The 20,554-nt window shown below is 41.8% G+C and overlaps 3 protein-coding genes and 1 long non-coding RNA gene across 17 annotated transcripts in view; 3 read left to right on the plus strand and 1 right to left on the minus strand.

Annotated features, from left to right (window-relative positions):
- The window catches only part of smoc1 (SPARC related modular calcium binding 1), a 61,070-nt gene extending 55,998 nt beyond the window's left edge, over positions 1-5,072 (plus strand). For 6 of the 8 annotated variants that reach the window (XM_037071624.1, XM_037071621.1, XM_037071620.1 and 3 more), the window contains one exon: positions 2,825-5,072. In XM_037071624.1, the coding sequence (XP_036927519.1) occupies positions 2,825-2,864 (40 nt within the window). In that variant the 3' untranslated portion in view covers positions 2,865-5,072. The remainder of the gene's footprint in view (positions 1-2,824) is intronic. The other 2 variants (XM_037071625.1, XM_037071622.1) reach the window with 1 other exon arrangement.
- A 6,476-nt stretch (positions 5,073-11,548) lies between these two features.
- LOC119034260 (solute carrier family 2, facilitated glucose transporter member 1) lies at positions 11,549-18,570 on the plus strand. Of its 2 annotated transcripts, XM_037125098.1 has the most exons (10): positions 11,549-11,597; positions 12,027-12,125; positions 12,392-12,552; positions 12,654-12,894; positions 14,357-14,519; positions 14,776-14,960; positions 15,183-15,284; positions 16,022-16,123; positions 16,368-16,571; positions 17,128-17,307. In XM_037125098.1, the coding sequence occupies exons 1-10, from the start codon at positions 11,583-11,585 to the stop codon at positions 17,305-17,307; spliced, it is 1,452 nt and encodes a 483-aa protein (XP_036980993.1). In that variant the 5' UTR covers positions 11,549-11,582. The 2 variants fall into 2 exon arrangements, with proteins under 2 accessions (XP_036980993.1, XP_036980992.1); XM_037125097.1 differs by lacking the exon at positions 11,549-11,597 and having other exon boundaries at positions 12,000-12,125; positions 17,128-18,570.
- LOC119034261 lies at positions 11,880-13,996 on the minus strand. Its single transcript, XR_005079512.1, has 2 exons — positions 13,401-13,996; positions 11,880-12,145 (listed from the first exon to the last, which is right to left on the minus strand). It is a non-coding gene; the product is annotated as an uncharacterized LOC119034261 (long non-coding RNA).
- A 1,664-nt stretch (positions 18,571-20,234) lies between the features above and the next one.
- The window catches only part of pcnt (pericentrin), a 34,148-nt gene continuing 33,828 nt past the window's right edge, over positions 20,235-20,554 (plus strand). For all 6 annotated transcript variants that reach the window (XM_037125577.1, XM_037125581.1, XM_037125578.1 and 3 more), the window contains exon 1: positions 20,235-20,446. In XM_037125577.1, the coding sequence (XP_036981472.1) occupies positions 20,399-20,446 (48 nt within the window). In that variant the 5' untranslated portion in view covers positions 20,235-20,398. The remainder of the gene's footprint in view (positions 20,447-20,554) is intronic.

Below are 20,554 nucleotides of genomic sequence, written 5' to 3' on the forward strand. Positions count from 1 at the left end.
CAGGTATACCATGATTCCCAGCTCTTGAGCCAAGCGTCTTTATTGGCCGGTCCCAGGTGAGCCGAGGGCGATTCACCGCTAGACGGGATCTGCTTTCAGCTCTTTATCACAAGTGGGGCCAAGGTGTCCAGGGAGAGGCCGGGAGCTTTGTGTTGTTAATGGCACAGACAGTGTCCTCTGTGACTGGGAGGAGAGGAGGGAGAGGACCATTCGCTGCTCTGGAGCCTGGTAATTGCAAAGTCGATTCATCAGCGCTACTGTAGCTCAGCTCCTTACAACAGAGACATTTTATCTGAGCTGAAGAGAGGAACGACATGACTTCACCGGGAAGAGATACCAGGAAATATTGTGGAACGGCATAGTTGAACAGTTAGAACATGACACTAAAAATGCCAAAAAAAATGTTTATGACTCTGAATGTACAAAATACCACAGTTCTTATTATTCCCCCATCTTGCTTGAAAGGTAACTTAAAGTTTAACTCCATAAATTTTACACTTTAAAGTGTGTTTACAGGTCCTGCGGAGTGCTTCTGCATATGTAAAAACAGTTGTATAAAGGCATTCATGGCTTCAGAGGAAGCTGCATGAAATCAGAGAAATTACCTCTGGGTAAAATGTTCAAACACACAAGGTTGATGTCTCCTTGATGTGGCCAAAATGTACATTTGTACATCTTAAAATGTCAAAGTCAAGCTTGTACTGAGCACATTCATGCTCCTTGGAGGATGAACCATTAAATTCTCCAGTCACATTTTCTCATTTTTGCTCAAAATGTCAAAAACAATCAAAGAATCTTAAAAGTTCCCCGTGGATATCCATGTCTAAAGTCAATATATGTATTAAATTTATCAAGCATGTTACATTTTAGGCAAAGAAGAGCTGAGTTGATCGTATGAAAGCTATTGATCAGGGTTATCTTCTGCTAAAATAGCTTAAAAAAAGCTCCTTGACTTCCTTAAAATGTAAAAAATAGTAGACACCTCAATCCAACTAGTCATGGTAGATATAGGTGGCTGTAATGTTTTACTCTATGCACTTAAAATATAGGTGAACGCATCCACTAGAGGACTCTGGGCTCATATGGAAGGTAACCGGTGATTTATGGAGAGCTGGAGGGATTGTGATGCTTTAAGGTTTGAGCAGAAGACTTGATCCGACTCTGTGTGATTTGTGTAGTGAAATCAGCTGGACTTCTATTTCATGGCTGACATAACCAGCTCTGACAGAGAGTGCACCTGCAAAACCCCCTCCCACCCCTACACACACACACACACACACACACACACACACACACACACACACACACACAGCGTCATGTTGGCCAACAGAGAGTCTAGACACACACGTATTGCATGTGCACATTCCCCACATGCCGTTTGATGGAAAGACGTCCACACACAAACACACACGCAACCCCATATTTGAACACGCAAACACACGATTACAAACGGGTGTGTACAAACATACACACACAGCCAGAGCTCTCACAGGGCTCGGGGGAGGGGGGGGACCTCTGCTCCCCTCTGACAGCCATCTGCAAGCAATCTATGCTCTTTACCCATCTCCCTTTCTCCCAGGCCTCTCCATCTTTCTCTCTCTTTCTCTCTGCCTTCCACACTCTCTCATCTGAGCTGTGAGCTGTCCATCCCCTCGTGCAGCACACCGACTGTCCCAACTGCAGTTTGCAGATATGCGACACAACACACACCTTAAGAGACCTGTTGAGTTATAGCTTGGTTGTCGTCAGCGTATGTGATGGTGCGTTTGGGTGTTTGGTGGGACACAGCTGCTTAGTAGTCAATCTTCGGTTAGTAACCGTTGACATCATTGTTTCTCTACTCTATAAGTGCTTTTGATGAGACAGAAGGTAAAGAAAAAGTGGAAACCATCTCAGACAAAAGCCCCATCCCAATCCCCCCCTTGCTCCTACCACTTAGCCCAAGTCCTCCATCTTGTCCGTTTACATCTAGGGGTAGGATGTCCCGATTCCTGCTGGGACAGATGGAGAGGTCGGCTTGTTAGGGCCACATGGCCGTCCAAAAGGAGGTTCTCAGAGGAAAACTTCAAACTGAGGGTTATGAGAACTCTGTCTGTGTAGATAAATAGCTAGCTAGCTAATGTTGCATTGTTATTGCTGATTTGTGCATGACAGTCTCAGATTCTGACAAGACTGCATATTAGAAAAGGTCTGTTAGATATGATACAAATGATGGCATATGAGTGTCTTGAAGGATTTTCCCATTTGATAGGAGGAGATTTCAACCACTGCCCCTTGGAGCTCCGTTCTAAAGGGGCAAGAGGGCACTCGCAAACGAGGGGTAGGGGTCATTGAACCAGCATGTTGTTTGAAATGGATTTGTTAAAGTAGTAATGGACAATAGACAAAGAAAGTCTTTGCACTGTGTTCAAGTGCAGCTTTTTGGCCAAGGTTCAGGCAACGTGAGGACGCAACACTCAGCCTTCATCACCACTAGTTCTCTGACGTCGCTGTGGTATGTCCGGGCGCTTAGAGGAATAAGAGATAATATTTTAAATAAGTAATTAATTTGATTTATTCTTTAGACGTTACATACATTATTTTTGTGTGCATGAGTCCGTCTGAATGAGCTTCCGCCTGTTGAGCGATGTCATTGTCTTGTCACGCAGCAGCTATGAGGGAGCACATCTGCCTGCAGGATACCAAAACAGATGGGTGAATGCATTTTCTTTTGTTCTCCTTCCCTCCATCTCTCTCTCTCTCTCTCTCTCTCTCTCTCTCTCTCTCTCTCTCTCTTTCTCTTTTTCTTTCTCTCCCTCCCTTGTGCCTGTCTTTCTGTTCCCAGTAGGTCGTCTGGTGTGAGAAGAGAAGGATCTAGAAGCTGAGACGAGAGCAGAGGGCACAGAGGGAAGGCATCTGTACGCTTGCTGACAGGAAAGAGAAAGATGGAGCAGAAAAATTAAAGAAGTTCCTGAGTTTCAAAAAAAAAAAAAGATGAACAGAAAAAAAACAAGAAAAGAAAAAACGAAGCGGCGCCAAAATATTTGCACTTTCTTCTCCCTATGTTTGACATTTGTACCTGTTTGTACGTGTTTCTTTTTCGTTTTTTTTTTTTCTCTTGAAGTGACTGAAAAGGTCTAGGTAAGGATGAGAATATATTTGTAAAATGACTTCACCACTGGAAGACGTGTACGTTACTACATTTCCTCTTGTGTTTAAGTCTGCTGTTGTGATTCGTTCTGTCCTCAGATAACAGGAACAGGCACTAAAAACACATTTTGTGGCTATGAAATTCATTTTACATTCCCCTTGTTACATATAGCAACTCACAGGGCAGCGGTATCACTAAAGACGAGTTCACGGTGGATGACATCCGGCCCAAATGTTGCTCAGTAAAGACAAAACTCGATAAGGAAGAGCCACAGCAATATAGGCCAATTCAAACGAATGTCGTGTGTGTGCATGCTGTATTAAGTTAAAGGCATGTATTAGAATCAACTGTGACCATGAAGTCTGATTTGTCAGCACAGAATTAGCTGTATGAATCCCCTTGCACTGTACAGAACTTTCTAAAGACATTAACATATTGGGTTAGGAATCAGATCTTTGTGAGCAACGTGTTTTGTCTGGTTTGTGTTCAGAACATACCAGTGTTGGGAAAGCTACCTGTAAAATAAGTCATTACTTGCTTGCTTGCCAACCAGCGTAGCCGACCCTAACCCTAACCGTCATGTTCTAGTTTGTAGTTTTCTCAGATTATCAGCATGTTGTCTGCACAACTTTGCCTTGAGGCTTCCATTGTTTTTTCAGCTTTTTAATAAGCTTGTGCTAACAAGAAAGTGAAATTATAGTTACGAAAAAAAGTTACACAAGTTCTTTTGAAGTCATGTATTCTTCCCCCCAAATACTGGCACAGTACTTACAGTAAACTAACGCAGCTTGACACTGTAGCACCGAGCAGGTAAAACATGTCTAAATGCATGTGGCAGTGTGAACATATTAAAGCTACAGTAATCAGTTTTTGACCACTAGAGGGCAGAAACAAGCAATTCTGAGCTGTGGCTACTTGTTAGCATATTTCCACCAGAAAGATGTAGCCAACCCAGACCAATATGTTGCTATGTTCACCAGCTGTCTGGTGTTTGGTGCTGAGTAGGTCGCATATAGCTTGGTTACAGTGCTGAGACAATACTATATAGTGAAAGTACCCCTGAAAACAATGACTTAAAGGGGCAAATTTGTAAGATATGGCTAGAGTTTTAGCTTAATGAGCTAGCAGGGCTAATTTCTACCAGCAGCTAGTCGCCACAGCTGAAGATCGCAACAGCAAAGAGTAGTAAGTCCGTTATAGTTAGCAGTAGTAAGCAGTTACAGTCTGCTGCCCCTTGTATTTTTGGAGCTTCCATCCGAGTTCTTGCCATTTTTATGCAAATTACACCTTAAAAAGAAACTTTAAAACAGCTCAGTGGGTATCAATCTGAGGGTTTGTCTGTGCCATTGATACACCATGTAAGAAATATTGATTAATGCAGCTTTAAGTTCATCCACAATGAAGGCAATTAGTTTACACGTATCTTGTGTCACGCTTTTTTTTTTCTACGTGTAGTTGTATGTAAGTCAGTGTGCCTAGGAATATTACTCTACTAAGTTAATGTTAGTATTCATTTTGTACACAGTCCAACCTGAAAAACAGTTAAAGAGTTCAGTTATGTTATTGTTGAACTCCAAACGTTTTCTGAATATTTTTTGTGTGTTTGGTGACCAGGTTCATCGAAGGCTCCTGGCTTCATTAACAAATGACAACATCTGTAAACCTCTGACAAAGACCCCCTGGTGGGGATTTTATTTTTCCAAAACAGATTCCAGTCCAGAGAGGTTTTTTAAAAAATTATTTTTTAAGTGGTACCAGGAAAGAAAAAGGTGGCACAGATGACTAAACCTGACCAGTAAATGGAGTAAGATGTTTACATGGCTCGGTATCCCGCTAACATCGGCTCATTTCAGCTGTCACATTCACGTTTATCCCACTTATTGTAAACACCATGTGGCATTTATAAATGCTTGTTCCTAAAATAAATATTTGAGTCACCCCAGCAATATCCGAGTACATTTTGTGTATGCAAACGCATTCATTGTCCGTCCTCCAACAGTTGATGTCAGGCCTGCTCTGTGAAACACTTACCAACACACGTGCGTGGAGCGTTGCCACCTTATGTGAGACAATGCAGTAAGTCTTTTAAAAAATATCCCCCAGAGCCTCGATTAATAGGAAAATGATTGAGCAGGGAGGGGGAAAAACATGAGAAAAAGAAGTTTTGGAATGTAAAAAATAAAATTGCCTCCCCACATTTGGGAACAATTGAGTTTCAGAATTGGAGAATTATGAGTTTGCTATAGTCTTGAATGCTTATGTATTTTTTTTTTTTTTCAAGTTGTGTTTTCCCAAGAGTAGCTGCAACGTGAGACAAAAAAGGCTCCTATTGTAAATATGTACAATAACCTTTATTTGTTTGTTTGTTGTACTAGGTTTCATTGTGGGGCTTGTGGGTGTTCACTTACTTCTCCGTCAATCTGGCTTATTGTAAAAAAAAATATATATATACTGTATACATTTCACTGTTTACATTGTGTCAAACATTAGGCTGTTACAGTAGCTAATTCACAACATTGAAATGCTTAGACCAGACTGGATGTTATCAGCTCTGAGCACTGTTTATTTTATCTGCGGTGGGGTTATTTGACTATTTCAGCTCGTGTTTTACGATCCCTGCCATCATCGCTATACACGGTCAGGAATGTCTACAGTATGTGGTACTTAATCCACCACAATCACAGGTCCAGTCAGGTCTAATTTGAACTGGACAGTTGTGCCAAGAAAGAGAAAAGAAACTCCCGAGTGCCTGCTCCGGTCCAGGTTTGAACACTGGGCTTGTGTGTCTGCTGAAGTGCTTCCAGACACTGCACACTAGAGAGATCTAAAACAACCTAACAGGCTGGTAATCACTGCTAATCACGATGGGGGACGTCTAGTGAAGGCGGCTTACAGATGACTGTCGGTCCGACAGGGAGAGAGCCCAGATTGTCTTTCTGCGTCTCCGGCCACTTTTCCACTGCAGAGCCACAGCAGGCTTGTCAAGACCGTGTCAAAGTGTTTTCGACAATATTTCTTATTCGTAGCTGAAGAAATTAGATCTGCTGGAAAGCAGAACACTGTTGTCTTTGGGTGAAATTGGTCGATGTAAATTATGAGGCTAAGCAATAAAAAAAGAAAATGCTTCTCCACTTCAGTCCTGGCTTTATTTCTTCAGCTATTTGAACCTGCGTCACACAGTACGAACGCACAAGACTTTACAAAAGAAAGGACCAAAAAAAGGAATTTTTAAAAAAAAGCTGTTTTTAAACTCAAACACTGAATTGCATCTTGGCACACAGCAGAAGCTCACACCTGTGTTGTGTTATTTCCCTCCTGAGCTGTAACATAAATTTAAGGGAGACATTTTATGCTCATTTCAAGTTTTGGGTAACTACGAGAATAGGTTTACATGCTTTAGTGCTCAAAAATGCATTGTTTTTTTCTGCAGCACTGTATGTTCCCTCTGTTGGAAACTCTGAGTCCCTTTTGAGGCCCCATCTCCTCTGATTGGTCAGCTCAAACACGTCTGAGCAGCACCAGCAACAACAGGGCAGCTGTGCTAAATCAATTCTTGCATGTCAAAGTAGCCGAGAGGCCTAAGTTATACAAATGTGTGACATGGTGACGTAGTGTAGTCAGGAGACTGCAGGAGAGGCAGGGCTGCTGACGAGACGTTTCAGGAACCGTGTTTTCTGTGGGAGAGAGGAGCTTCTGCTGGTGCGACTTTGACCTTTTTAAGTTTTAAGACCTTTTACATGAACAAGAACATATAAAGACAATAAAAAGCATGATAGGTCTCCATTAAATCAGCCATTATGAGGAAAAGGTCTGCAGATGCCCTGCATTCAGAACAACTCATAACACCTCCTTGTTGTAGTGACTGAGGCACGACACCATCGGGAGCTGATTTTAGCTGCCAGAGCATTAAATCATAAGATCATTATGTATCTCTTGCACAGGCATATGATGTTAATATGATGATACTTCTTAATGTGTGAGTATTTTTGAAAGCTTTGAAACTATGAAAACTATGTGTTTTTCTTAGTTGCACATGTGGTACAATAACGCCAGAAAACAACAACAAAATCATTCATAATTTAAAACTGATTTTTATTCTGTTTTCTGCTGGGTGTAAGATCATCATTAAGATTGTGCAATGGAAAAGCATTTAGAGGTGTAACAGAGTATCAATACTGACCCCTATTGGTGAAGATTGTTCACTGCAGGTCTGCAAACTCACTCTGAACCCTGATAGTATGTGTGGGTTTACGCACACTACATGGAATCATCCAAAGTAGTAATTTCATGAACTGACATTAACATTTTGAAAGAAGGACTAAAAGAAATAAAAACATTACAAATGACTAAAGATGGACTCTCTGGATGCCATAAATAATTAGTTAATGCCCCCCCCCCTTGTTTGAATGTTCAGACTGACTACAGAGACACACTGCCATTGATTTGTGTGTGTGGAGTGAGATGCTCTGATTTAGTGATGCGACTTCAAAGGTGCGGATGTTGTCAGTGCAAGATGGGAGGCGGAGGTCGCTGGTGATTGGGGGGGCGGAGGTGCTTTTGGGAAATGGAGGGGAGAGAGGGTTGTATCACAGATGAAATTGGAGCCGAGAGGCAGCTGCAGTACATCTGTCTTGTACTGACACATGTGGCATTTGACTTCCAGTGTCGAGTTCAAAAGAGTTTTATAATGACGCAGCTGCTTCGGGATGTATGTGCGTGTGTGTGTGTGTGTGTGTGTGTGTGTGTGTGTTTGTGTGTGCGCACGTTTACTCCTTTGTTGAAGTTGGGGGTGGATGGGAGGTGGGTTGGTGGGGTTTCATAGGTGAGGAGGAGAATTTGAGCATTTTTGAAAGTGACCTGTGGGTAATACAGGTGCTGCATGTCGTTGTTTAGGGACGTTTATAACTAGTGTTTAATTGAATGTGTGATTGATTTGATGGAACTAACAGATTGTACTTCTAAAAATATATTTTAAAGGGTCAGCAGTCCCATTTAATTGAATCCAGTGTAATCCATTATCAGGTTTGGTAGCCACGCATCACTCTCACCGTTCCAGTCTTCCTCTGTGTCTGTTTCCGTCTCGTTACATCTGCCGTACTTAATATGCACCAACGTGATGTTGGGAAGGCGGCGTGGAATGACACTAAATATTCCCCTCAAATGCAATAAAGTAAAGTAAAGTAAACAACCTCTGATTCAGCATTCAGCATGTCTAGATAAAGAAGATCTAGTGTCTCATTCATTAAAAGTCTAAATTAACAACATGGAGGATCACGAGTGATCTGTGCATGTAGGAGTTAAAAAACTACAACCAATTATTTTAAATTTGCCACATGTTATGCCAATTATGAGTTTTTTTTTTCTCCCTTTTGGGTGCATTGAAACACTTAGAAACAGATCTCGAACACCATTACAGATAATTAGAGAGGGCTATTAGCTTGTGCGATAACTAAACATTAGCGGTGGAGGGGGGGAGGACTGTGCACACTGGGCACCATTTGTGCCTGATGCCCAGCACCTGCGAAGCAGCCTGAGCACAGGGTCACGGGGTCACCTGCCAGGAGGCCAGAGCTCCGGGGTCAGAGGTCATGTTCCAGACAGGCGTATCCACACACTGATTGAGAACTCCCCTGCAGGAACCGAGCTTGCAGGTGGACGACGCATTTTACCCCCCAATGCTAACTGGTCTTTACTCTCTTCTTCTTTGCTCGTGCCATGACATATTTCTGTGACATCAGGCTGGTTTTGTGGATAGATTTCTATTGTAAACAAGGAGTTAAAAGTAAACAGCATGAGGCAGGTACATTCAGGACCAAATCAGTGTTTGCTCTCAGTGAATTAATAAAACTTCAAGAGGTGGAAATAAAACTGGGTATTTTTTGTATTTATTTTGGACTACAGATTGATTTACAGACTGAAAGTAAAATAACTTAGAAAATTGGAGGTATTTAATGCTTGAAAAAGATCAGCAGTTTAGAAATTCAAAACTTAGGAAATTAAGATCTGAAAAGCTGGCTGTTTTCAAAGTATAAAATTTTATGGAAGAACTTTGTTTTTTTTTATTTTTTCACATAATAGCCAGAGCAAATTATCTGCTTTTCATCGCCTCCTGGCCTCAGGGGCCACTTAATATTCTTTGTAGATATTTCACTCATGCACAAATGATGTGGTTTGTGGTGATGCCGGAGAATGTTTCGGCACTCTCACATTATGATTACATTCATCTTTCTTCTCGGTAATTTTATTTATTTGGCTAGAGCAACTCGCCAGTAGAAAAGCAGTTACTGCCCATTTGGATCTGTTCAAGTGGCAGGTGTGTGTGTGTGTGTGTGTGTGTGTGTGTGTGTGTGTGTGTGTGTGTGTGTGTGTGTGTGTGTGTGTGTGTGTGTGTGTGTGTGTGTGTCTACTGTAGAAGAATAAATAATCTTTCAGGTCCAGTTCTGTGGCTGCTTCTGATGAGTTTTATATTCACTGACCAGTGGAGACAGATGTTCACTACAGAGAAGCAGAATTCTCTCTCAGAGTGACTTTCTGGTCAGTATTATGCAGGTAACAGGGAACAATACATAGATATACATATACATATACACACACACCAAATGATATAATTAAGTTGCAAATTATACAGCAGGCTTGGCTTTTCCACTCAGTTCAGGGGGGAAACTGGATGAAGGTTTATTTCGACATCACAGGACAAAGTTACCCACAACTACACACAGACACATAAAGCTAAAGCATGTCGCTGTGTTATTGCCAACTCAGTGCTCCAAATGCCAACAAATTGCCTCTCAGCACCTGACCCGGGGACAGTTTTGTTGTGTCCAGGGGAGTTAATGAGGTTTGTGCACAGCAGATGAACTGATCCTGAGTCAGGTAGAGCTCAGGATGTCGGTCAGCTGGTCCATGAGAACCAGAGGAGGCCCGCTGTGGCCATTCTGTCAGGACTGCCCCAAATTCACCAGCTGGGTGTGACTTCATTGCTGGACTCACTGTGTCCAGTGATGTGTGTGTGTGTGTGTGTGTGTGTGTGTGTGTGTGTGCGCAGATGAACAGTTTCCAGGAGCAGTGAGGAAAATTTACACATTCATATCTGACACTCAGGGATAAAGACGGGATCAACTCAGGACCGGTGGTGAGAACTCAAAGAATATATTGATATGGATCTTAATATAAAAGTAGATAATCAATATTACATGATAATCAGCTGATAAAAGGTTTACTATAGACCATCATTACAAAATGAAAAAAAGCTGTTGTCAGTTGTTTTTTTTATCTTAATCAAATGTTTGATTTTACTTCAATATTAAATGTGCAAAGTAACTGTACACACTATTGTTGTAGATATCAGAGATGTTACACGGCCAATTCTCATGAGCCATTACTCACCTGACAACTAACTGGATCTCCTTTTTCGATTCATACTTTGGACAAGACAAGCGGTGTGCTGTACTCCACGGCACAGGTAAGTTAACACTGACACAGATTCAAATTTCTTTCATTGATAGTTGGCTGCCTTCACAATCAATAACCAGTAAATCATTCAAAATATGATATATGTTGGAAGCTTTTCCGTTGATCTATGTCTGATGTATGCCTACTGCAGTAGGCTTTGTTAGAAGTCAGACAAACAGATAAAGTAAACACAGAGTTAACTTGACTGATAAACTAAATCACACCAAATAATGACTTAACTGTAATTGTGGGGCTCCCCAAGAAAATCCAACCTGTTGTTAGACTCATATGGCTGAAATGTATTATTATCAGCCTGTATAGAATGCCTTTTTGCATCCACTAATATATTTTTATAAATTTGATAAGAAAGTATTTGTTATTTCCAAATTTTTGAAGAATTTGTGCCCTGAACAGTGATTATTGATTCATACTTGCTTCCTCATATTCTGTGTTTTAAAGCACACAGGCTATTTCTCTTGCTGGATTAAAGAAAGTGAATCTGTAAATAATATTTGATTTGATGTTGTTGGGAGAGCATGACAATGTTTTGTAAAAACCCGACTGAACACCATAGAGAAATGAATGTAGTTGTCGTTAAGTAATTGTGTAATATGTCCACTTTACCTTTGGCTTAAAGTAACAGCTTCAAAATCGTTTTGATGGTGCAGTGTCTCGTGATAGGATGAATGATGTCTCTGTCTCAGACACACCATGAGTTACGCTCATAGTTAGCACTTACATTACGTCTGACAAACTGTTACAGACCTGGGATCTGTTATTATGACAGCGATGTTGCACTCAGAAACTGTGGGGGGCACCAAACTACACAAAACGCCAATATCTACATAATGTTGCTTTAAGATATGCTCCTTGCTATACAATGACATTACCTGACTGTACAGCCTGGTGAGTTTTAATTCAGACACAATGTGTGCTGTGTGTTTCACAGCAGATAAATGTTCCAGCTTCCTGAGGGACTGATACCACACAACCCACACAAATGGCGTCTCAGGAGGTTCGTTTGTTTCAGCCTTTTTTCTACAAATTCACACAGTCTGACAGAGGGAGCACTGACACTCACGAGTGGTAATTAAAACTCTGTACATCTTGGCAGTGGGTGAAAATACTGTGATTCCTGCCACCTTTGACTTTTACAGATAGTCGTAGGGTCGTTTATGTTCGGAGGTCAGCGAGGTCAGACGCTGACCAGTGACCCCAGTTAGCAATGTTTTCATTAATGTAATCCAACATCCATGACTCATCTTAAAATGTATCCAAGAGACACAGCAATTTTCCATTTTGCATGTTTTTCTTCAAATTATTAAAACCAAGGGTGTCTGGAGGAAGTTTGCTAAAAGGCTGATCATGTTTATTTGCCACTTAGTGTTTAAGAGAAGTTACAAGATGAAAAAAATAAATGTCACTGACCCCGACACTGTCACAGAGCCATCTGACAGCCACACTCCTGACCTCCATCCTGGCCGCGATTCTCGGCTCCCTGCAGATCGGCTACCACACCGGCAACGTCAACGCTCCAGCCAAGGTGAGACAAGCAGACCGGAGCTAAGAGTGATAAATGACACCGTGTTAGTCGATGTCATTTTGAGTGTCATCAGTTAGTATTCCCCTTAACATATACGTATCCAGACATGAACTGCCATATCTGGATATGCCGAGATTGTTGAATTTGGTATTAGACGTTTTTGATTGTTAATACTGATTGGGAATGTACTTGACCAGTGTTAAATAATCTGAAATATAATTCATGTTTCCTGATGTTGCTCGTCTTTTGCCTCCACAACTGTTCAGATCATCGAGGAGTTCTTCAACCACACGTGGAGAGCCAGGCACAACCAGTCGATGCCAGATCACAGCCTGACTCTCCTGTGGTCGCTCTCCGTCAGCATCAAAGACTTCGGAGCCTTGCTGGGCTCGCTGGGTGTCAAATATCTGGCAGATTCTTATGGAAGGTAAAAAGAAAGACAAAAAAAAATGCAGAAACGAGTTTTCCCAATAATATCCATCGAGTTTCTTTTTGTGATCTTTTCATTTCTCTCGTCTTCCCCTCCAGGCGTAACTCCATCCTCATAGTTAACTGCCTCTCTGTGGTGGGGGCCTGTCTGATGTCTGCCTCCAAAGTCAGCAAGTCATTTGAGGTTCTCATCCTGGGACGGTTGGTGTTCGGTCTCTTCTGCGGCCTGGTGATGAGTCTTAACCCGCTCTACATCCAGGAGGTGTCCCCCACAAACCTCAGAGGGGCTTTCGCTACACTAAACCAAGTGTCCTTTGCCTCGGGCATCCTGGTGGGAATGGTGAGGAAGTCACAGCAAAGATAATGCAATCCATTTTTGTGTCCTAGTGCACTTTACTCACATGACCTGAAAAAGGTATCATGTAAGAAATGAACAGAATTCATTAGCTTGCTCCAAAATTATGGGGGGGGTCAGCATAAACACCCACTGCTGCTCACTTTACTGAACTTGCAACTCTTTGCTGTAGCCTTCGGCATCAACAGCACGCAAAAACAGACAGTGGAGTAGAAATAGTTCCACATCTTATTTGTCTAATTGAAGATTTTCAACCAAATCAGAGGTGATTGTGGAAAGCCAAAACCCCAATCAGACAAAAACGCGAATATTTTGAATGTCAAGTATAAATGAAGTGTGTTTTATGACGAGCTAACAAGGCAATAAAGTCAGTCTTATTTCTTTAAAAGAAAGAAACTTGGCAAATCAGGAGGTGTTTGGTTGTAAAATTCTTTTTAGTAAGGAAAATGGGTGTAGAAAAATCTCCTATTCGGACATCTGAGCAAACTCACTCTTGCATCTCCTCGCTGAAACTACAGGGGATTTCAGCTTTCAGCAGGGCGGGCGAGGCTAGCTGGTTAGCGTGCCAATTTCAGTAGACGTCTCTGCACGCCAGTACATACTGAAGACGGCTTTGACATGACCTCAACACTTCTTTCTTCACACTCTGTTGATGTTGGTTTATTGTCTATATCTTATAAATTCCTTCAAGTGTAGCGTGCCGAGCCGCCCAACAATACGGCACTCGGTTTCAGTGGAAGAACAACTAATAAGCCTATAAAAAGAATTAAAAACAAACACGAGCAAACCAACCTCAGAGGCTACACAAACCAAACGGTGCAAAACAGCAGCAGTGAGAGTAAGCAGTAAGTAGTTTAAGCAACAAAAAGGACACCAACTAAAAAACAGGGTTCATGATGCTGCAACTAAAATTAGGTTTTAAGATACAGAGACCCGACTCATGTATGTGGCATCACACGAGATAACTTAACAAGGCGGACAGGATGAGCATGGGGCTTCACCACAGTAGGGTCAGCCAACATGCCAGGTCTTAAGCTACAACAAAGGGAATCAACAAACAAATGCTTCGTAAAAATAATGACTTGTGCACATTTAATACCACTGCCAGCTGCCACAGAGTGAGAAGCCAAAGGGAACAAAGCCCAACAGGTGCCTTTTATAACCTGGCCTTGATTAGGGGCAGGTGGAGGAGGAGTCAGACCTGGGGCTGCGTTCACAAACACTAAACGCAATACTGTTTTTGTGTTACATAATATGTGCTTGAAAGGGTCATGGCTCCTTCTTTGTGCTTGTGAGTGTTCCTTATGATGCAGCTTAATTTTGAGAACTTAAACACATAATACGAAATATATTTGTTGCATAAAAGTCCTGGTACAGTACAGAAAGTTTCAGTATCTGAATACCCAGTCATGCTGTGTAACTGGGATCCTGTATGTGTTCACCGCAGGTGGCTGGTCTGGAGACAATATTGGGCACTGAGCATCACTGGGCCATGATGCTGTCCCTGTCCATCATCCCAGCCCTGACGCAGTACCTGGTCCTCCCTTTCTGCCCTGAGAGCCCTCGCTATCTGCTCATCAACCGAGGAGAGGAAAGCAAGGCGGAAGCTGGTGTGTGCCGATGATCAGTGTTAACTGCACCTCTCACATGATGAAATCGAGATTTCTAACATGGCACCTGTCAGACAGAGAGAGTCTGCTTAGATATTGTTAGAGATGAGCTGACAAACCTTTGTTATGTGCTTGTAGATTCAGTCATGACTGACTTACAGGAATCTAAATATGGAAATGCTTTTAATGCACTCTGTTATCTCAGGTCTGTGGATATAACACAACAACTCCTGTTGTTTCTGTTTTAACCCTGCAGCCCTGCTGAGGCTGAAAGGCAACACAGACAAGGTGTACGCTGAGCTGGAAGAAATGAAGGAGGAGGCCGCACACACTCAGACCGGAGTCACCATCAGTGAGTTCTTTAAGAAGCGCCGCTACAAGCAGCCAATCATCATCGTCCTCATCATCAATCTGGGCAGCCAGCTGTCTGGATTCAATGCGGTCAGTCTCAAGAAAATGCCTGTTTGTTGAAGGTTTTCTGGCTTGCTCCCTGTCTGATGAATATTTCGCTTGCAGCGCTGTAGTTTTCATCCAATCATTTATTTAGGCACAGCTCTCAGATTCTGAGGCAGTGTGTCAAGACAACACCCGTGTTCCTAAAAATATAGAAAGACGTCCCAGTGACCCACTTAGCTCAAGGAAATCCACGCTCTTTTCTTTCAGATCATCAATTATTCCACCAAAATGTTCCAGGCCAAGTTTGACGAGGCCAAATACCTGACGCTGGGCGTGGGCGCTGTCAATGTGACCTTCACTTTGGTTGCAGTGAGTACAAAATCCAGTTGTAACTTTAAATTTCATCTCCTGATTTATAAAGGACTGAAGCTGCCAACATCAAAAATAAATAAATAAACAAATAATTTAAATTTTTTTTTAAAAATATGCCATTAAGTGCACCAAAAATGATATTAAAAATAAATATACACATTATTGAATTTTTAAAATATGACATAGACTGATGTATCTGTTTTTAATTAGCTTCTGTGTTTATTAACATTTGTATTATTTCACTTATTTATTTACTTCCCATTTAATTTTCCATTTAAATTATCACTATATTCCGTTTCTATTTCTGTATTCTACATAAATTAATACATTCTGTTGTTGTTTTTGCAATTCGTAAGACGTTTTTCTAAAGCAAAAAATCCTGACATTTAATACATCTTACTTTGGCAGTTTCAGTCCTCCATATTTGGCTTACGAGCGGTTTTATTCAAAATAGTAATGTTATTCATTATATTAATATATCAGTTGCTCAGTATAAACTCAGCAGTCTTATCAGTAAATGTTAAAAACACAGGCTGTTATTGTTGTTGAGTCCGATTTTGCAGATTTTGCCACAAACTGCACCAAAATCTTGGATTAAAGATGTAAGTGCGATCACCATTTCCTCATGATTGGTTTAACAGCTTGGGCCACAACAGGATAATGTTGCATTTTTATTTGAAAAGGATGGAAGAAATGTGAGCAGAGTTACCACTGTGTTGTTCTTTCCTTTCAAGTTCTTCCTGATGGAAAGGGCAGGCAGGAGGAGGCTGCTCCTGACTGGTTTCATCTCCATAGCAGCGTGCAACCTACTCATGACCATCGTGGATTCTGTCCTGGTGAGATCATTCTGTGTGATTCTTATTTTCATTTCATGCTGGAACAGCTCCATTCAAGATATCTAATGTTTGACCACCCTGCCATCCAATTTGTCAAAATGACATTAAAACAAACCCTGGGACATTTTTACAGAATGATTTTAACTTCAGTCCTGTTTGTTTGAAGATCAAGAAGATCTACTTTTCAAAGGCATTAGACGCCCTGATTATGTTGACCCTTAAAAACATCAACCTGTCCGTCCAGCACCTGGTCCCGGAGCTGCGCAGCCTGCAGGTCCTGCTGGTTTTCTGCCTGATTTCGGCCTACGAGCTGGGCCCTGGTCCCATCTCCTGGTTCATCGCCGCTGAGCTGTTCGACCAGCCTGGCAGACCCATCGCCATGGCCTTCACCAGCATGCTGAACTGGGGGGGGAAATTTGTTCTGGCGCTCCTCTTCCCTCCGCTGCTGGTGGGTTTATACTTTTGGCCTGTGTGTCGTATGAGTGAGTTAAACTTTAGGGGAAACGTTCTTGTTTTCTTTTGCGAGTTCCCCCTTACACCTTGGAGACTTGGCTGTTAAATACAAGCTATAAATCTGTTCATTCTGTTATACACAAAAGTATACTGGTCAACTGTTAAAACAGACATAAAACTTGTAATCTTTGTAAATCTATTTCTTAAATCCTTTAAAGTCAGGATGAAATAATAGTGATAAAATTAACAGGTAACCGGGGAAACATCTGTTCGATATAACGCTGCAGAGATGGCAGCCAACCTGAAACAGAACCTGAGGAATCAAATCAAACAACCGTTTTGTTTTCCTCATTCCGTGTGTAAGTGTGTTTAATGCCTTTTGTGTTTTCCTTCTTTCCTGTGAATGTTTAATCTACTTTATGAGAGGCAGTTGCTCACACGGTGCCATTATGTTGCCGTTTGAGCCAAAACTTTCCACAAAACAGACCACTTTTTGGTTAAATACATCAAGTCCCCTAATAAAACTAATACCGTCTCTCCTTCCCATGCAGAAACTCTGCGGCGCGTACGTCTACCTCCTCTTCATGATTGTGGCTCTGATCGCCTTCACCTTCACCTGGTTTCGCCTCCCGGAGACGAAAGGTCGCACGTTCGATGACATTGCAGAGGAGTTCAGAGGAGCCGAGGGCATTCCTTTGCACAATAAGGCCGGATTCAACACTTTCACCTGACCGACCTATCAAACCTTAGTGAATCTGGTCGTGCTCATGCTGTCAATGGGTCGGTTCACCCAATTTACCTACATGTTTTTAACACATATCACTGGCATGTAACCAAACAGGTGGGTTTTTAAGCTTGGGACTTCCTGGAACCTCCTTTGAAAAACAATGTCCTGAAGAAGAAGCTTACGAACAACCAGTACGAAAGTGAAGGAGGCAAGGGGATCTACGTTTCCTTTGCTTATGTTAAAAAATGTTTCTCTTAAATCAAACATGTTTTCAGAGGTTTATCTGACAGCTAATAAAGAGCAATGTGATACAGTGTGATGCAGAGGTCATCGAAAACATTCATTAAAGTCTGATGATGCTGAACTGATTGACTGGGTTCAGCTAAGAATGGCTTCGAAGAAGTTTGTGTCACCACCACTGGATGTGACTGTGACTTGTGTAAAATATTGTTAAGTCATGTGGATATTTTAGATCTTTAATGTTATTGTTGTTGTTGTTATGTATCTAAGCTTGATTACATTCAACTGTATTTAGGTGTACATTTCAATATATTTGTGGAATGGTAGAAGAAGCAGCTGATCCTGGTGCCCCCTCGGACCAGTCCCACCAGCCGACAGTCTTTCCTGGAATTTGTGTTACCGTCTGCACACAAACTGCAGCCGTCCGGTTCATTATTGGTCTGTGAAATCTCACATATCTCTCAACTGTGTACCCTTGTGAGAAGTCTGTGAAAACCATGTGCGGCTGTGTGAATAAATATTTCATCCAACATGGTCCACTGTGACTCGCAGGAACCGCAGAAGGAAGAGAAGCCAGGAGATCACAGGACACGCTTGGCTTTTAAATCAGCAGGGGGCGGAATTAAATTCAATGTAAATTACTGTAGTGGGTCGTTAAAATTCAGCTTCCGATAACTCATGACACACAGTCTGGGTCTGAACCAAATCAGTTCTCAAGGATGTTTTGTCATTAGCTCATAGAGTGTCTGTTTTTGATTTGAACAAAATGTTTTGGTTTTTTTTAAATGACAGTGAGGAGGAAAAGAAACACATAACAAAGTCTATGAGAATCATGAAAGTCAACATATACAATGTTGGCTCCATTTTTAAAAACTGGGCAGCCGTTATAAAAAGAGAAATAATCTCTAAAATACCCAGATTTCTGTGTCTCTCTGCAAAAGTAGGAAAACAGTGCCATCTACTGGACCAAGCTAAAGCAAGTTATAAACTGTAAGATGCACAGGAAACATTGACAGAGCAACATCTGTGTTTGATCCTCATGTCTTTCCTTTTTCAGTGATGCTTTTTAGGATATTATTTTTTTCAGTGTCACTGGTTTTCAGTTCGACTTACTGTCATCGTTTTGGTTTAAGGCGAGGCAACGACAGAACGGTTTGCATACATGCATACTAATGAGTAAATGTTATTGCTGTGAAAGAAAACTGACATGGTAAAAAAAAAATGTTAGAAGACAGACACAAATAAAAATTATAACTGTCAATGAAAAACACCTCAAAATACAAAATGAAGTCCCTCTGTGTGTCCTGTTGCAACAGACTGCGCCCCTGGCAGTCATGTAGGTTGGGTGATGGGAGGCAGGTGTGGTGCTGCAGGCCATAGTGATGATGATGATGATGGTGATGATGATGATGGACAGAACTTCGCATTGGTTTGACGTCTGGCCTTACAAAACAGGGTTGCCATGGTAACCGTTCCCAAAATACATATTTGTTGAGAGCCAGGGATGATATTTGTGTGAAGGGCTGGAGTTGATTCCTCTTGTGTCTAAAGGACTAACTATGTGATCTGGTGCATCTGTGCAATTTGAATCAGCATCAGTTCCACCATATCTGTTTTCAAAAACCACACACATATACAAACTAATGAATCCAGGGAGACTGACATAGGATTGATCAGTATTTGTGGCTGAGTACCATCAGTGTGGTGCGGGATGGGGCTGAGGCTGGGGAATCTGAGCAATCAGAGGCTGCTGTTTTTATGCAGATGTTGTGTGATGGTGGCACTAGCAATATATTTGAACCCACCGCAAGTCAGGATAGCAGTGTCAGTATAAACACCTTACATGTCATAGGAAATAGGGGGGCAAAAACAGATGAGAAGACGGGGATCAGGAGGATGAAAAGAAGATTAAATACACCACAGAAAAACAGAGTCACAGATCTGGGGGGGGTTGGCGGATTAAATGCAGAATGTCACATAGCCAGTTGGATGATGTGCAGAGGCTCAAGTGGTGGAGGGTGCAGGGAGGACAGAACAGGGGGCGGCTTGTAGAGCGGAAGCTGTGGAGGTGGTTGAGGGGTTGTCAAAAAATTTTACTTGTATGGTTTTTAGTGACCCTCCACAGGTGTGAGGTCTGTGGAAGTCCTCCAACATGTGCTGCTTCCTACACAGGGGATAGCAAATACAAGAAATGATACACCTTTCCCACAGACCAAAGAGTAAATAAGATTGATTAAGTGCTGCAAGTTATTGGGAATGTTTTTCTCTGGCACTAATTTAATAATCCACAAATGTGATGTGTAAAACAATTTGTACAAACCCTGAGTCTTTGCAGTAACTCCTGCTTTCGCCACCGAGGTGAAGTTAGTTTCAGTTTAAGTTCTAAGGTTGTTTAATTGCCGCAGAAACTCAGCCAGTGAAGGATCCTTCACTTTCAAAACATTGGAAGTGACCGGAGGCGTAGTTTGTTTTAGCTTGCTCTGATTGGCTACAAGAGACGTCAATCTAAGATTGGTGCCATGACACAGACATTTCATTGGTCAACCTGGCTCTAACTTTGACTGGTGGGACGGGGCTTATTAGGTATGTGCGAATATATTTAACCGACATAAATTCCATTGGCTGAAGACGTTGAGCTCAACGATTTGATTGGTCCATTCATCCAAGGAAACTCGATAAGGGCGGAGTTGAACTGACTTGGCGGCCATATTGAATATTATCTGTTGACAGTTGTGTCCAAAGGAAGCTCAAAGATTTTGTTTTAGCTAACTTATGCAAAGTGAAGGATTGTTGTGCGTATCAGTTGAATTAGGACACATGTCCTACATTTTTATTCGTTTTATTTAAACCAAGAGATGGACGAAGATGAACGGCAGAGGAAAATAGAGGCTGGGAAAGCTAAGGTTTGTTGCTAACATTTAACGCATGCTAATTCTGAATGCTAGCAGTTAACGCTAGCCAACTCTTTTGTCATAGCGTATCGTTTGTCCACTGCTAATTACACCCACGTA

Source organism: Acanthopagrus latus, chromosome 16 (assembly GCF_904848185.1).
Source record: "Acanthopagrus latus isolate v.2019 chromosome 16, fAcaLat1.1, whole genome shotgun sequence".
In the NCBI taxonomy this organism is placed as follows: Eukaryota; Metazoa; Chordata; class Actinopteri; order Spariformes; family Sparidae; genus Acanthopagrus; species Acanthopagrus latus.